The sequence below is a fragment of the Psammomys obesus genome, unplaced genomic scaffold (assembly GCF_907164565.1).
Source record: "Psammomys obesus unplaced genomic scaffold, mPsaObe1.curated_primary_1811, whole genome shotgun sequence".
NCBI lineage: Eukaryota > Metazoa > Chordata > Mammalia > Rodentia > Muridae > Psammomys > Psammomys obesus.
Genome location: NW_026591086.1, coordinates 7,949,978 through 7,967,613, shown reverse-complemented (window position 1 = coordinate 7,967,613; position 17,636 = coordinate 7,949,978). Strand labels below are relative to the sequence as shown.

At 51.4% G+C, this 17,636-nt stretch overlaps 1 protein-coding gene across 4 annotated transcripts; it reads right to left on the bottom strand.

Annotated features, from left to right (window-relative positions):
* Nucleotides 1-3,584: 3,584 nt before the first annotated feature.
* Nucleotides 3,585-15,303, bottom strand: Phyhip (phytanoyl-CoA 2-hydroxylase interacting protein). 4 transcript variants are annotated; one of them, XM_055609698.1, is made up of 5 exons: nt 15,193-15,303; nt 10,393-10,577; nt 8,977-9,151; nt 6,827-6,944; nt 3,585-5,592 (listed from the first exon to the last, which is right to left on the bottom strand). In XM_055609698.1, the coding sequence occupies exons 2-5, from the start codon at nt 10,555-10,557 to the stop codon at nt 5,058-5,060; spliced, it is 993 nt and encodes a 330-aa protein (XP_055465673.1). In that variant the 5' UTR covers nt 10,558-10,577; nt 15,193-15,303; the 3' UTR covers nt 3,585-5,057. The 4 variants fall into 4 exon arrangements, with proteins under 4 accessions (XP_055465673.1, XP_055465672.1, XP_055465674.1 ...); XM_055609697.1 differs by lacking the exon at nt 15,193-15,303 and adding an exon at nt 14,505-14,678; XM_055609699.1 differs by lacking the exon at nt 15,193-15,303 and adding an exon at nt 13,437-13,476.
* Nucleotides 15,304-17,636: the final 2,333 nt, after the last annotated feature.

Sequence of the window (17,636 nt, the reverse complement as noted above, 5' to 3'; positions counted from 1 at the left end):
AAGTTCTAGGACAGCCTGGACTATGCAGAAAAATCCTATTTTGAAAAGAAAGAAAAGAAAAAGAAGACCTAAGAGTTGAGTAAACCACAGTGCTCCCCAGGACCAGCTTACCCTCACCCCTAAACACCTAGCAATCCAATCTAGGTCAACTCCAGTACAGTACACAACATATCTTGCTGAGTATCCCTGATACTCAGAAAGGTGAAGGAGAAGTTCTGCTTCATCTCCAGTTCTAGAGTCAGGAGGAGAGAAGCAAGCTACAAAGCCTCCCTACTGTGCTGTCTGGGAGTACATCTCAAACCTTGGCAGAGAGGTCAGCACAACCTAGGGGCGGTTATGTCAGTGACCCTGACCAGGACATCTACCTCTGGCTGTCTGCTCTCTAAACCCACCACCGACCTTCAGATCCCCCCTGTTACAGTCAGAGAGAGTCAAGAAACCCCAACATCCAGGCTCTAACGCCACCAGAACATAGCCCCAGCTTTGGAAACTCCTGAGATTCTTTATAAGGAACCCAGAGCCCACTATGGCCTCAGCTGTCAAACCAGAAAAGTTGAGCCCCCAATTCTTCCTCTCACTATCATTTCTCCCCTCCTTTTCCTTTCCTTTTCACAGAAGCAGAGAGGTCCCAAGCTCCAAAACCAACAACACATTTTCAAGCCCTGGTTCTATCATCGGGTGTCTGTGTGACCCTGAATGACTCACTTAACCTCTCTGAGACTCAGTTGTGTCATACTGTCACGCTAATGATGGGAACACCTGACATGGTTATGGAGAAGGAAGGAAATGACCTCTGAAGGCAACCTGTCACTGTGTCTGGCAAATAATAGGTTCTTAATTATCAGGCTTTCTCTGCCAAATAGCTCCTCATCCTGTCCTGCTCTCTATCCCTGGTCTGAAAACACACCTTAGGGTACACACTGGTTTCTGCCAGCAAGGAGGTGCCTGTGGGGCAGCAAGGACATATTTCTGGCCAGCTGGTGGCCTTTCTGGGCGCTTACCAAGTCCCACCCTGTGCTTGAGTGTCTCTACACACAAGGCGAATTTTGGAATCTGTGAAAAGTTTGGCTGCTCCTGTTTGTGAAAATAGTAGCGCCTGCCTTGGAGTTGGCGGGAAGAGGGCAGCCAGGTGTTCTCCCCAGAGTTCCACAAGTTATCCCACTGTACCCCCCAACCCAGCCTCCTCCTAACCAGAACTGGTTCCTGCCTGACGCCCTCCCTGCCCCCATCCTGGAACATCTGGTTCTAATCTTCTCCAGATGCTGCGGCCACACTTTTATGGGTAATCACCTCAGCTCGGCTTCCTAAATCAGGCTTCTCTCCATTTCAGGGTACAGTCCCTCTTTGTCCCTTTCCTTGGGACCTCAGCTACCTCTTTTCCTAACATGACAGAGACCACAAACAGAAGGCAGAGGAAATTCTGAAGCCCTTGGAACTGACCTTCTGCCATCTCCACTCTAGCTGGCAAAACTCTTTTCCACCAAGGACTGAGAGTATAGATACTAGCCAGGGGGGAAAGGAAGTAGAGAGGTTGGGTGGACAGCAGTGCAGAGGAGAATGTGGGGGTCATGTGTGCTTTTGGGGGAAATGGCTAGGTCTCCATATTTGTGCCTGTACAGTGGGAACCCAAGCCTAGCCTTCAGTTCCCTTTATAGTCAGCACTGCAAACAAACCCAGGTCCTTCAGCTACAGTCTGCCTTGGACCTCACCGTGGGCCTCCTCTGCTTCCTCCAAGGCCAGCCCAAGGGAAGGTTTGTGTGCTCCTCTATGGATGATGTGTATGTAGTATACATCTCCTCTTCTGGGTCAGATTAGACCCTAAGCATGAAAGAGCAGCAGCACAGCCTGTAATGAGACCTGTGACACTTGTCTCTCTGACAGGTACTTCCAGTCCAAGGATGGTCATGTGCTGGGAAGGCCCATCCAGATGGAGAAAGAGGCAGGCTTACTTCCGTTCTCCACCCTTGTCCCCTAGAATGAGGACTGAGAGCCAGTCAGTCACTTCCCACCCTTTAATTCTGTGCTCATTGCTACCCACTCCTTTAAAAATAAGCCTCTGGGAAATTTGTGACTCTACAGCCCCCCCTGGCGTCATTCGGAAACTAGGCAATTGGTCTGTTAGCTTGGTAGAGCCACTGTGTGGGAGATGGGTCGGTCCTGCCTCTGTCTAGCTGTCCCATACATAGACTGACACCCTCTAGAGGAGGCAGCCTCGGGGCGCGCTGAATGGAAGATTCCTGTTTCTGAATTGGCATAGACACGCGCAGCCTTGAAACGTTGTGCCTCGGTTTCTGGCACGTGAGGCAGGCATAATACCAGACCATGCAGACTGACGTAGCTCCTGTGTGGAAGGGGCTACCTGTGCAGGCTCTCAGCGGGGGTGGTGAACTGCCCTTCAGTTTCCCTTTATCCCAAGCGACCATGCCCCGTGACACATGTAAACCTGGCCCTGACTCAGGCAGTGTTGGTAAGGTGCCTCTGACAGTTCTGGAACATTTTTCACTGCAGCTGAGAACCATTTTAATAAGCCTATAATAATAGGCTCAGAGGTGACTCAGATCTGCAAGTGAGGAGTCCTGCCAGGGAGGAGGGGACACAGGGCTCTTGGAGAGGAAAATCCAGTGGCATCTGGGTCTGTGCCATGGCAGGCTGTGGCTGCAGGGAGGACTCGAGGGGCCCAGGGATCTTAGGCACACATCCCAAAGAGGCTTCCCAAGACACCTCGGTGCCACATCTCTGAAGCACAGGGTGGGACCAGATGTTCTCCAAAGTCTCTTGCACAGGTAAAGCTGTGCTTTTGTATTCTGAGCCCTGCCGTCCACAGGGGCATGTCCAGGTGGCTTCATGCGGTATCTCCGTGTGAGCTCTCTGACGGACAGAGCAACTCAGCCACTCCATCCATCTCTCCTCAATCAGAGACACTACTTCTGCCTATGCCCCAAACCCAAAGTCCACGCCAAAACTCAACTCCCACAATGATAGGCTTAGGAATCATTGCCTTTCACAGGGGGTGGAGCCTTATGAAAGAGGGTGGGGGGTGGGCTGAGATACAGCTCAGTAGAGTGCTTGTCTAGCAGGCAAAAAGCCCTGGGTTCGATCCCCAGCTTCATGTAAACCAGGTGTGGCAGTCCATGTCTGTAATCCCAGTAGTTCATCTCACATAGGGAGTTGGAGGCTAGACCTGACTAGAAACCCTAGCTTTTAAGAAGATAGAGAGATGGCTCAGCGGTTCACGGCACTGGCTACTCTTCCAGAGGACCCAGGTTCAAATCTCAGCACCTACATGGTGGCTCACAGTGACTTCTTCTGGCTAAGTACCAGGCATGCACATGATGTACTGACATAAAATTAAAAAAAAAAATTAAGGCTCAGGAAACTTATTCACCCCATCCATCCTGGCGGAGGTGTGGCACACACAGAAAGAAGTCAGAGGAGGTTTTATCTATGTGTCAGAAAGCAGCATCTCCCTAGACAACCTAAGATACTTCAGTGTTAATAGTTCTCAATGGTGAGAGCCGTGAGCATTTGTAAGTTTGTGCATTTCACTGTAGCTGCTTAGATGGACCAAGACAGACAGAGCCTTTGGGCCATGGTGGTTTATTGATGCACAGGGCAAGCACAGCACAGGAGGATTGTGCCCCACCCAGGGACAGAGGAGTAGGCAGTAGGCCACGCCCAATAGCAATGCCAGCAGCACAGGGGAAGGGCCTTGGAGGGTCAAATCCTCTTCTCTACACATTTCCCCGGGATCCCAGACCTCCTCGTCCATCCCAAGCGAGGTACTTGACTGTCTACAAGCCCTGTCTCTGGTAACCAGCCATTTTCCCATCCCTCGGGGGTTATGGCTCCGTGGGTCTGCCAGCTCCTCTGTCCTTCACAGAAATCCAGCTGCCCATGAGTCATCTGTCAGCTATGAGAACGTTACTGTGAATTTCTCTCTCTCTACCTGCTTGTCGTGTTGCAGGGAGTCCACCTTCACCACCCTCCTGACCCAGACAATGGTGAGAACAAGGTGAAAACACGAGAAGCTGTGGGGGAGTTCATCGGGAACTTCCCAAGGGATCAGCCCAGAGAACAGACAGGGCTGGTATTTGGAGCAAGATGTGGCGTGATGGCGAGCCCACTGTTTGGCTCACACGGCACAGAACAGTCATGACTCCAAGGTAGAGCGGGCGAGTGAGCGAGCAAAGTGCACAGCCGGGCAGGATGCCAGGGTTCTGTGGGTCACACTCAGTTTTCTAGCTCTGTCAGGCCCATCAAGACATGAGGTGGCCCACTTCCGGCTGAGAAACAGGTCTCAGGGGTCGCCTTCCCCCTCCTCGACCCCAGCAGTTGTTTTTTTGTCTTTTACAGACCCTGGTGCTCTCTGAGCAAGGGAGAAGGTTTGCTGAGGAGTATATCATCCCCAGAGAGAAGAAAATAAAATCTCAAGAGACCAGAGCCCTTCGAACTAGAAAATGAGAGAGTGGGAAGGCATCTCGAGTGGGCCAGTGACAGTGACAGAAAGGATGGACAGTTCTCCCATGCGGGAAGTGGGCTCTGGGAGGGAAGGAGCAGCCAGGGTGAGACAGCAATGCAGGGGGTTATTTATAGAGGAAGGGTCCTGGCCTGGAGGAGTCAAGGCCCTCAGGCCTAGCTGAGTAGGGTGGGGGCTGTCTGGGGTGACCCTGAGTGGGGTGGGTGGGGCTAGGAAGGATGTACCCCACAGCTTTCTGCATCTACACGGAGGCCAGGCTACACATGGGCTTTGGCCCAGGAGGCAGGGAGGACTCTGGGAGCTGGAGGCCTGTTTGAGGCCAAAAAACAGAAGAGGGAAACAGAAAAGGAAGTTATCACCTGCTGAGAACTCCCCTCCCCGAGTCCACCGGACCTGGAATGGACCATGCTAACTTAAGAGGACCACCTTCTGTTATCTCCAACATGGGGGCATAGGGCGTAGATGGACAGAGTGGAGGGAGCAGGGGAAGGGGAGAGAAAGCCAGCTCCCCAAACCTAAGCCACACGTCTCCCCCATCCTTCTGTCATCTCTCCCCAGCCCTCCGGCTCCCCAGGAGTCCCTAGCGGCCCACACTGATGTTGCAGGTCTTGCAGCTGGGGTCTTTCTTGGCATCAGCAGTGGACAGGCTCATGAGCTGGTGCCCACTGATCTCTCCCAGGGTGCCTAGGGACAGGTCGACGGGCTCCGTGTAGATGATCTCCAGGATGAGGTCCTGAGCATGGCGGAAGATCAGCTCCCCATCCTCCACACTGCAGGTCAGGAACTTGTTGCAGGCAATGTCCAGGAGGGGCAGACGGTCACGGCAGAAGCGGTCCCCCAGGGAGCCTTTAGGTGCCAGGACCAGGATGGCATAGTGGTAGGCTGTGTACATACAGTAAAAGTCCGCAAAGTAGAGGTTGGTGCTGGGGTTGAAGAGGCGCTGGGCAGGGATCTGGAAGCGCCAGCGGCCGTAAGGGGAGTCCTGGGGAGGCTGGCCGGTGTTGAACTCCGTGTTGCAGCTGAAGAAGACACCATGCAGCATGCCACTGGTCGGGGAGCCGTGGCTACCGCTGTTGTCCTTCAGGTAAGGCTGCAGCACATTCCCACAGTGGGTCCTGCCCACCAGGGAGGAAGGCCAAAGAGAAGGGAAAATGCCACGGGTTAGCTCACTGGGGCTCGGCTGCAATATATAGTTGAGAAAAGAGTGAGCCAGCCCAACTCCCGGCATTCCGATTAGCTTGCAGCCTCCACTGGTCGCACGCATTAAGTCCTTTCCCACTGTCTCCCTGACCAGACTCTGAAGATAAGAGTAGCCACTGACTTAGTCTATGTGTCCCAGCCCCTAATAAGGAGCCTGGCAAGGTAGGTGTCCCTTATCGCTCTTTCATTCTTAAAAAATAAAACAGGAGCCTAAACAGGACTGTTGCCTCTTCTTGATTGCAAATACCAAAGACTCCAGTTCTTTACTGCTTTCTCGGGGAAAGGGGGGGAACGCCCTACCCTAGCTGCCAGTAATGATAAAGACAGTAACCGTGGCAGATTGCCCTGACCTAGCTTAGAAGGACATGGGCTTAAAGCAGTGTCAGCAGGCATGGGGGAGGGTGGACAAGCCCTGGTCCAGGAGCCTCACTCTTGACTGGTCCTGGCTGTCCTGAGAGACAAGTAACTTGCCTTGGTGCCTTGGCACCAAGAGGCTGAAGTACTAGATCTGGTCTGTCTGTCTGTCTGTCTCTGCCCCGCTCCCCACCCCCACCCTGTCTCTTCTCAAAAGAAAACATTGTACATATGGGCAAATAAGTTTGGGGCTACTCTGGTTGGACCATGGACTCTCCAAGCTCCATCCTTTGGCTTCTTCGTACCCAATTCTCATCAGTATCTTAAGAGATTTGCCCAAAAACGCTCTGGAGCCTCAGATTCCTTAGCACTCAACTTAAAAGCTAGCAAACTGAGATTCCCCAGAGCCTTCCGTGCTCAGGAGTCTTGTACTTTGCCTTCTTCTTGCCACCTCCCCTGTGCTTGGGGGGTCCTAAAAACAGAGAAATAACTGATAGTGTATAATAGACCCCATAAAGGAACTGTCCCAGAAGGCAGGGTCATGCCCAAAACTTATTACCCAAGCTTGCCTTACCAGCAGGGCCCTCTGCCAGGAAGCCCTACTTCAATGTCCTTGGTCCTTCCTTATTCCCAATCTCAAAGTAGCAGTACTTTTTTTTTTTTTTTCTTTTGAGACAGGGCCTTGTTACCCAGCTCATGCTGGCCCCAAACTTATAACTATACATTTGCCTCAGCATTCTGGAATGGAGGAAGAGCCGGGAAGGGAGAAGTCCTAGCGAGTCTGTCTTGCCCTACCTGGCATGCTGGAAGTACTCCTTGTGATGGTTGCGGTAGAACACAGAGAAGCGGAGCATGCGGCCAGCGATCTGCTCAGCCTTCTCCTGAAGCTGAGCCAGGTGTTCCTTGGCATAGTCTGTAAGGGTCCAGGCAGAGTGAGGTGAATGAGGGATCAGATGCAGACCAGAACTTCCTTCTCTCTGCACCACCCACCCACACCCGCAAGCAGCCTCCTCCTCTGGATTTACAGGGGAGCTTCTGAAAAAGCCTAGACTCAGATGGGGACAGGCCAGCTGGCCTTGGCTGAGAACGTAAAGAACTGCTTGGTTTCTGGTCTCCTCACTCTGTGTCAGCATTGCCAAGAGGCTCAGGGCCCTTTGAGTCCAGAAAGGATGGAGGACTTCCTGTTATGCTAGGGGCTCCAAGACTGTCATCCCAGGACACCCTTAGGTGAAAAAAGGGCTGGTAGGAAAAATAATGACTTGAGAGGGAGGATACAAGGGACTTTGGGGAGGGCCCTTCAAATCCAGGAGGTGAGAGCCTGCCCCACAACTGGTGGTGTGGTGGCTACCTGTGATTATAAGTGGGGGCTAATGATGAATCAAAGAACAGAGCCTGGACCTCCGGTGACTATCCAGGTAGAAGAGGGGCTGAGGCACTAGCTGTCTACTTGAGCCTCTCTGGGAGAAATAAAGGCTGATACTAGGGCATGAAAACTGTTCCCCCTAGCCCCCCAAGGCTGGGCCTGGGGTCTTAGGGGTTGAGGCAGATTCAGACAATGCCTTGGAACAAATCGGAGGACAGTGCCCTTTGCTTATTGCAGCCACTGTATTTGCGTGTGCTTCGTATCTGGAAAGAGAAGGTAGACCCAGCTACAGCATTTTCAGATCCCCCAATTTTAATTAAACACCCACTGCATATGCAGTGCTATGGGGTGGGGTAAGGCAGGGTGGGGCAGGCTCAGATACCTCTCCTACAAGGAGCAAAGAGCCTCTCTAGCAGAACTGTGGCAACTCAAGGAGACTAGGGGCACAGATTTTGGCAGAAGATGGAGTCAGCAGCCTTGGAGGCCCCAGGGCATGAAATGTCCTCTGCCCCTTGCTTGTGACAGAGAGCAATCTGGAGCAGATCTCTCATGGACACCAAAGGGATAGAATATTTTGGGGCAGCTCCTTGGCTATTGGTGACAAGCATACGCAAAGTGGCATTTGTTCTTGCTAGAATTTGTGAGTTAGGCTCTGCCTAAGAGGCCTTACAAGATCGTCAGACGGGGGCCATTTTCCAGGGAGAGGGGAGACTTAGGACAAACAAATATTGTTGTCTGACCAAATGACCACCGGTAGACTATAATGAACAAAACACAGTCTATCCAACACAATGGAATACTGCCTAACTGTAAGTGGGAAGAAAATTCAGGCAAATGATACAGCCTCTGTGTATATTACCGATAGTCTAGTAAAAGAAATAAGCCTGTCCGCCATAGGGCAAATACTTGATTTCACTCATATGAGCAATCTTACACAGTCAAAGAACATAAAGACAGAAAGGACAGAGGTAGGCACGGCCCAGAGGAGAGAACATGAGAAGCGGTGGCTCCAAGGGTAGACATTCTGGCCACACAATAACAACATAAAACTCCTTAAGACTTCTGTTCACAGAAATGGTTCGGATGGTCAGTTTTATGTTACATCTATTTACCGTAATTACAAATTTATATTCTCGAGGCTCAAGAGGTAGCTTAGCAGTTAGGAGCACTTGCTGTTCTTACAGAGGACTGGAGCCCAATTCCCACCACAGTGTGGGATAGCTCCCAACCACCTGTAACTCTAGCTCCAGGGAATCCAACACTCTCTTCTGGCATCCGAGGACGCTCAAACGTATGTGTGTGTGTGTGTGCGTGCACACACAGAGACACATGTATCCATAAACAAAAATAAATTATCTCTTAAAGTATATACGTATATAATTTTTCCCTTGACCCAAGCCAGAAAAGTAGTTCCAACCCTTCATGCAGGTGGTATTGCCAATGGGTAGTATATCTGTCTAGGCACGCTCTGTGTCATCCATCTGGCCTAAACATAGCACCTCAATTGCAGCAGGTGTTTCTGAGTATGCTGGGCTAGGATGAAGAGTCCCTGTAGGGTATTAATACAACGTCAGGGCCTCACCCCCAGTGCAGAACTCCACTGTCTCACTCCAGCCAGACACCAGGTATTCCCCGTCGCTCTGCTTCACCGCTGTCTGCACAGCCACACTGTATTCTGTCCGGGGACTCAGGAACCAGTGGCCTCTCACTGTCATGGGCAGAGGCACTGCCTTGGCCACGAGCTTGGTGGGGACATCCTGAGAAGTGGGTTACAGACGAAGAACCAAGCATCAGTCTTGGAGTCACACCCAATCCTGGCATTATTCCAGAATTCCCACTCCCCGCCAGCGCCTCTCCTCTTCCTCTCAAGGAGGGTCAGAGTTCCAGAGATTCAACAGCTCCGTGTCCCAGCCACCATTTCCCTGAGAAGCAAGCGGTGCCGTGGGGCAACCTCCTTCAAACCCCCCCTCCCCGATGTCCCTTTTTCTTGAGAACTAATGGGAAAGGCCACTTGGGAGGAGAGCCCCAAAGTTGAAGGTGGCAAGACCGTCGTTTTTGAGGGAGACTTCGAGAAATCTGCACACTGCAGTGCCGTCTCCACGGCAACAGCAAATGCTGGGAAGCCAGGGAGGAAGAGAAAAATATGCCTTATTCTTTGGAGGGAGGGCCAAGGGGGTGGTGTTGAACATTCACGTCACCGTGGCAACTGGCCTGCCAAAAGACACCCAGATCTGGGGAGCCAGATACAGAGAGAGAGACACACACACACACACAGAGAGAGAGAGAGAGAGAGAGAGAGAGAGAGAGAGAGCCCACACCAAGGCTGTCACCCTGGTGTCACTGAGCCAGCTCCTTCGCACTGAACTCTCTCCTGCCTCTGCATGCAGCTGGAGAAGATGAGAGGTCTCCTCCTACCTGCTCCTATGCTGGCTTTTGGCTTTTAAACTGGGGAAAGGACACGCTGAAGACAGCCTTCCTATGTGTCTTTTCTACACCAAGGAAACAGACTAGTGGACAGGGAGGGAGCAGAGAATATCTAGGATTGTGTATAGCACCATATACCCAACTAAAGGGGGTTTATGTTGCCTGCCCAACCACTACTCCTGGACCTTATTGGGATTTTGGAACATTATCTGGACATGTGAAGTTTTGGGCTCTGCCCCACTCACCCACCCAGGTGCTCTGCTCTTGTCTGAAGTTCTAGCCTTGGAGGGAATAACTGCACTGGAACTGAGCTAGGCATTGGACCAAACAGCATGAAAACATCTCTCATGGAATCTTTTCAACATCTCTACAAACGGTGGTGTGATCATTCTATGTTTATCAAGGAAGACACTGAGGCTCAGAAAGGTCAGATCACTTTGGCAGAATGACCCCGTGAGAAGAATCTGGATTTTGGCCAGGTATCTGGCTCTTCCCTGTCTGTCTAGCGAGTCCATCAATTTGCTTCCTTGTAGAATAGGGGTTGAAGAGCGGAACCAGGACATCTTTTACTCACCCGGTGCTTGAACTTGTTGGAATTCTTGTTTTCCTTCTTGTTGAGGTCAATGAAATAATGGGTGACCCTCTCCAGGTCACTGTCTTCCATGGCCCAGGAGATACGGAAAGAGTCACAGGTGATATTGTTGATCTCAATGCTGTGGGGGGTGGACAGCAGCTCCATGTTCCCCTCTGGTTTGCCTCCTGTGGGGAGTGAGGGCCAGAGGAAAGATTAGCACCTCCCTCCCATCACAGAACTTTCTGGAATGTGCTGCTCCCATCATGCTTTGTGGGGTGGAGTCTTACATACCCATCAAATGCCCCTGCCTCATAAATGTGGCATAAAAGATCATAAGGGGACTAGACTGGATAGAAGGGACCCAAGTTGAGATGGAGGGAGCTCTTGGCTCTCCTTAAGAGGGTCCACAGAGCAGCCGGTCCCTGACAGGTGGCAGAAGCAGTGGGAATGCTGCAAACACTGGGCAGAGGGACAGATTTGCAGCAGATGGAGCTGAGGAGGGAGGGGCCCTCAGCCAGCAGGCGTGAAAAGAGAAAGGGTGGGAGTGGAGAGGATGGGGAGCAGGAGGAATGACGGAAGCACCTGCTGAGGGGATGGTGCCTGAGGATTTAGGCAGGTGGCAGGTCGGGGCAGCCAAGAGTCCACAGGTGCCAAAGCCCTGGGTCTCAGGCCTCTCTCCTCCCTGGAAGTGATTGAAGCAGTGAGGGACCCTGCTGTGCAGGCCTAGAGGGACAAATGCTATGGCTGTGTTTGTGGGAGGGGTGGGGGGGGTGAGCCACAGCCTGCTTTAAGCTCTTTCTGCCTATTACTTTGACATGCAGTTTCTGTTTTCACGGATTTCATTCGACTTTTCTTTTTTCCTTTCCTTTATGTCTTTCTTCTCTTCTTTTCTAAAATGCTTGCAGCCCAGGCTTCAAACTCACTATCCTCTTGCCTCCGCCTCCCAAGTGCTGAGATTACAGATGTGTGCCCATTTCGAGAAAAGAATTGGGTTTTCGGGCAGGGCTCAGTGGTACACGCCTGTAATCTCAGCACTCTCGGAGGCAGAGGCAGAGGCAGGTGGGTCTCTCTGTGAGTTTGAGACCAGCCAGGTCTACAAAGCGAGTCCAGGACAGCCAAGGCTATAAAAAAAAAAAAAAAAAAAAAAAAAAAACAAAAAACCCTGTCCTGAAAAGAAAACAAAACAAAACAAACAACAACAAAAACCAAAACAAAACAATTGCTTTTGGTATATATATTTTTTGAGGAGGTGTGTGGTATCAGGTTTGAGACAAGGTTTCTCTGTGTAGCCCTGGTTGTCCTGAAATTCAATCTGTAGACTTCTGCCTCTGGGTGCCACTGCCTGACCATTTTTGGTTTTTGGGGTTTTTGTTTGTTTGTTTGTTTTTGGTTTTTTTTAAGGCAAGTTTCCTCTGTGTAGCTGTCCTGGAACTCTGTAGACGAGGCTGGCCTCCAACTCAGAGATCAGCCTCTGCCTCCCGTGCTGGGATTAAAGGCGTGCACCACCACACTTGGCTTAAAGAATTACTTTCAGCACCAACATCTGTTGGGCTCCACCACAAACTAATGCCATCTCACACAAGTCTGGCGGTGTATAGGTACTGTTATTCTCCTTATTTTGTTTTACAGACAGGAAACCAAAGTTGGGGATGCTGCCATGTCCAAGGCCACATGCCAGCAAATTACTTACTCTCTGGAGGCAGAGCTCCTATTATGCGCTAAGGTTGTATGTGAGTGCATGCGCAGTGTGTACATGATATCCGACTATGTTCCCCTTGTTTATTTTTCTCTTCTTTCTATCAGTGATTTTTCAAGAGACTGAATTTCCCCCTGCCTCCTACTCCCATTCCTTCAGCTCTACCCTGACTTGGTGCCCTTTGGGCTTGAAAGGACTACGCCATTATTTCTCTTGACGGTGCGTAACTGGGCTAGGGTTAGCTGGTCTTCTCTAGAGCCCGGTTCTCCCAGGAATTGGGAGCTTAGGGGAGACACACAGCTGGGAGTGGACTGGCTCGGGGGGGGGGTCATTTTGGCTTCTCCTTTCCGACTCATCACCCAGCAGATCTCCTGGCACCCGCTTCTCTGCTCTCTTCTTTCCTTTTCCTTTCCTCCCCTTGCCTAGGAGCTAGGGTGAGGGCACCTTGTGCCTGCAAAATCAGGTACTTTTATTTATAGCTCCCAGAAAATCCAACCCACATTTTTCTGTCAATTAAGCCAGCTCCAGTGCCTAGCACCACTAAATTAAAACCGTGGACTGCCTGGGTGGCAGGTGTGGGAAGGGGTGAGGGTTTGGCTGACGGCCTTATCTGCCCAGGTGTTCCTCAAAGTCCAGTATTTGGTTTCCCACCCTCCGGCCAAAGGAAATCTATGGTCAGTAATCATGGGAATGCTACCAGGTGCTTTCTAAAAAGAGACAAACGGGAGAGGGTATCCTAATATTAACATCCATAATACGGGGAAGAGCTGTGGAGCAGCAAGACTTAGCAACACCCTGGATACTGACAAGAAGCTTCTGAGGGAGCTTTTTGCACCCACGAACACGAACACACACTCCCACTTGAGCAGGACTTGAGCGGGTTCCACCCACACGTGACCCAGCCTATACCTGCCCCTACCAGACACCTGTCCCTGCCTTCATTCCCTCCTCACTCCTGAATCTTCCTAGAGGCCAGGGCAGCTCCCGGTGGTGGGCGGAGACTCCAGGCCAGGTGCTTGCTCACCCCCCCTCTTGTCTCCCTTTCTGGGAGAGCTGCTCCCCACCCTAGCCTAAGGTCTGGGAGAGTGGGAGCAACCGACACCGCAAGGGCAGCCAGCCAGCACGGACGAAGGGTGGGTGTCAGCCACCCAGATGCCTAGGGAAGGGCAGTCTGTGAGGGACAGGTTGAGGCAACACTCTAGGAACACCCACACTCCCATGTGAATCCACCCTAAGCAAGCATGCACCCCCCCCCACGCAGACAGGCGTGCACCCACACACACATGCGCAAGGGGTGCCCACATACCTCTCTGCATGAGCCTCCATAGACATCCTCATCCATACTCACCCACGCATAGATCTAACTCCCCTCCGCCGTGCACGTTCTAAGAATGCCCCGGTATTTCCCCTTCGAAAGCTGTTGCCTTCATGCCAACCCACACATGTTCATGTCCACAGGCTCACACATACCCGCATACACGTGCCCCTCCTCATCATCACAGACCATATTTGGGGGAAGAGAGGAAGCCACGGGCACCAACGCATATGCACGCTGCCTTTCCCAAGAAGGCAAGCAGCCCCCATGGCTGCCTGTGCACGCATGAACATTTGAGCACACGTCAATCGTTGCCTGGATTCTGGTAGTCCCCATGGAGCCTTTGTAGGTTCCAAGAGAGAGACTTTGAAAACACGGGGTCAGCCCGATTCTTTACTGGTCAACAGGTCTGCACATCTCCTCAAGTCTGCCCACACGCAGGTCTGCGCCTACACTTACCCACCTCCTCCTGCCCTGAAGTTGCCCCTCCCCGCCTAGAAACAGCCTGGTTGCTACAGTACACCCTCAACATGTACTCCCACCCACAGGACAAGTGACATGTCCACCCCCTAAAAATACTGCCTCTTGGGGCCCCTGCCACATATACCCACGGGCTACTCAGATGAACGCTGCTGCCCCCGCACACATGTACCTCCCGGAGAAAAAATGTTCTGAAACATGCCACAACCCGGTCACAAGCCCCAAAGGAACCTAACTGCGTGGAGACAGACCCATCTACGCAAGCTAGCCTCCAGCCTCCTCCCAACCGTGCAGACACGTTCTACACACTCCGGCCCCTTCCCCAAAGCCCGATTTGAAAAGCTACTGACAAACCAGAGGGAAAGCTCCCCCACCCAGCTGAACCTTTTTGGCATCGCAGACTGCGCAGAATGGTCACGGGGTAACTAACTATGTCGCCCCGGAGACCAGGGAGACCAGATACAGCTGTTAAGCTCGTCGCCAAGGACTTAGGGGAAAGGGGACAAGGTCGCCAGGCCTGGCAACCCAAGTGGACAGCCAGGACAGTTGAGGAACCCTGGTGGCCACAGCTCTTAACCTCCCAGGATAGGCAGGATGGTTTGGGGGGAGAAGGGCACTTACCTGGCTTCAGCCGGCCCTGCAGAGGGATACTTGGAAGAGCAGGAAGGGCGAGACCTCTATGTGGATAATGAGCTCCCCAGGCAGGGGACAGCAGCCTGTCGCCTGGGTCACAGGCAGCGGGGCTCGCTCGCTCCTCTCTGGGCTACCGAGAAGGCTGCTTCCATGCCCCACAGGCAGCGCTTGTCTAGCTCTGCAGCTAACGCTACTGCCCCCGGCGAGAAAACAACGTTTCTCGCAACCCAGCGAGTGAGCGCACAAGAAGAGAGGCAGGAGCGAAATCAAAGCAGCGTGGAGGAGAGAGACAGAGAAATCGAGAAGGAACGGGAGAGCCAGACCGAATCTGGCTCCACCAATGGGATCAGTGGCTGCTCAGCGTCAGGTGATAACAAGCAAGCTTGGTCCCTGCTCGTCCAGGCTTGTGGGAGGGGGAAAGGGCAGAGGGTCCCCGGGGAGCTAGACAGATGTCCTTGGAGGCAGCAGCTGTGGCTTCTGCCACCTTTCCCCCATCCTTCCAGGACAAGATGCGTCTGGAAGCCGGTCCAACACACCCCCTGCTTGGAAATCTCGGGCTTGAATTCAGCCCCCAAACTTTAAGGTGCGGGGAGAGGGGTGGAGCTTAAGGGTTCTGGAGGCTGGGTAAGGGAAGGGTCTCAAAGAAGCGGCTGAGCTGGGGTCGGAGGGACCTTACCCTCAGTCTAGGTGGTCTCCTAGGGGACCTTCACTGACGCACAGCTCCATTTTCTTACCAACTCTTCCAAGAGAAACCAGCCCCGCAGCCTTGGATAGTCTGGAGTGTCCGGGGAGAATCTTCTAGCGCTTAAGTGTCCCCAGGAAAGGGAGTGGGAGAGAGGCGGTGTAAAATAGGGAGGGATGTACAAAGGCAAGAATGTGGGGGGTGGGGGGGTGGAAGGCTACACAGAGCGTTGAGTGTTCTCATCCTAACCACCTTCCAGGCTTGAGGCCATCAAAGCCCTGAGACTGCAGTCAGAGTTGACTATCAGCAGGAGGCTTGTCTAATCACCAAGAAACTGAGGGTGGCTGGGACTCCCCAAAAGAACACTCAAGGAAATGTGATCAAAGCAACAGTGACCCAGAGTTGCTACGATGATGAAAAGCATAGGTTTTGTAGTCCGAAGGGAATAGGAACGATGTCGGCTGCATGATTTTCTAGCTGCCTGACCCGGGACTAGCGACTCTATCTCACTTGTGAAGTGTGATAATACAGGTTTATTGTTATCATGGAATGAGATCATTATGTAAGTCACTTAGCTCTGGGCTTGGCACCTGAGAAATGTCAGTCAACCAGTCAGAGTTGCTATCTTTCTCATTGTCCATGGAAGTATCTGCCCTGCAAAGAGCCTACAGTTTTCTAGGGGTAGGAGAGACATTTAGAGAGTAAGGAGCCTCTCCGCCCTTCTGCATCTTCTGGTACAACCAATGATCAAAAATATGTTTTTAGGGACTGGAGAGATGGTTCAGAAGTTAAGAGCATTTGCAAAGAATCCAAGTTCTAGTCCCAGCTCACAACCATCTGTAACTCCAGTTCCAGGAGCCTCCCACGGCTCTCTTCTGGCCTCTTCTGACACTGTTTACATGCGGTTGTTAGGTCTGTATCGTCCAAGACTAAAGCATTCCGTCCTATAGAGAAGCTACTTAAGCAGGAAGGTAAACAACTCAAATCATATTCAGGAAGTCCCTGAAACTGACCAGATTCACTAGGTGCCGGCTTTGCCAGAGTAAATAATACAAGTTTAGATTCTCTCTCAGAGAAATGAGGCCGAGCTGCCAAAAAGATTCTCAGACAAACCCGAAGCACTCTGAAACCTGGAAAAAGCAGAAACCAAATGAGCTCCTGCCTAGAGGTTTAGACCAACAGAAGAACCTGTGAAGGGCACTCTCCAACCTGTGCTTTCTGTTGTGGTGGGCTTTTGTGATGCAGCTGTCTTTGAGGCATCTTTGCTACTCTAAGGAACCCCTCACCCATGTTGCTGTAAGTAACCCCAATAAAACTCATTGGTTCCGTACTTTGGTCTGTCATGGGCTTCCTGTCTGGGGTAAGTGGATGTGTGTGTTTTATCTTCCCAGGAAAAGTTTTGTCACACAACACGTGCATTGACATACATGCAGGCAAAACACCCATACACAGACACACACACACTAAAATAAAATTTAAAACTTTTTTTTTTTTCCTCCAATGGATTGGTGGTGGTACCCATCTGTAATCCCAGCCCTTGGGAGGCAAGAGGCAGGCAGATCTCTGAGTTCAAGGCCAGCCTAGTCTACAGGGTGAGTTCCTGGACAGCCAGGGATAAAAAGAGAAACACTGTCTTGAAAACAAACAAACAACAACCACAAACCCTTTATTTATTTATTTTTTTTTTCTGTATTGAATTTGTGGCAATGGGGATTTTGATCAGTTGGTAGAGGATTTGCCCAGAATGCACAAAGCTCACTCCAGGAGTGGCAATTCATCCTTGAAATCCATGCCTTGTGAGGCAGATGCAGAGGGGGATCAAGAAATTCAAGATCTTCCTTAATTACATTGTGACTTTGAGGCCAGCCTGAGCTACATAAAATTTAATTTAATTGTGTTTGTATTGAACATACACAGACCTTTATTTTTACTTCTTAAACCTCACATAGTATTTAGATTGCATTAGTTAGAAGTAAATTACAGAGGAAGCACACAAGTTGCATATAAATTCCTTGCTTTTTTTTTTTTAATGTAAAGTACTTGAACATCCTCTGGTTTTGGTATCTGTGGAGATGTCGGAACCAATCCTGTCAATGCTTAGAGATGGTGTCCAGCTAAGTTCTGGACACAGAGAGAGAGAGATTCAGAGCAAGAAGAGAGGCCAGCACCCGCAGAGGAGATGGCAAATGGGGTGGTGGGGTGGAAAGGGGATGATGGGGAACAGCAGATACCACTTGACACCGGCGTGAGGACCACAGAAGGCATGTACTGAGCATCAAGGGTTTGGGGGTGTCTGTGGATATTGTCAGGAAGCGTCAGCGAAGGTGACAGTGATAGAATGAAGAGTCCACAGGACTCAAAACCAAGAAGAAGTCAGGCCTGCCCTAAATGGGCGTGAGAAGCTGAGCGAGTCTGGTCAGATCTCGTACCACAGAAAG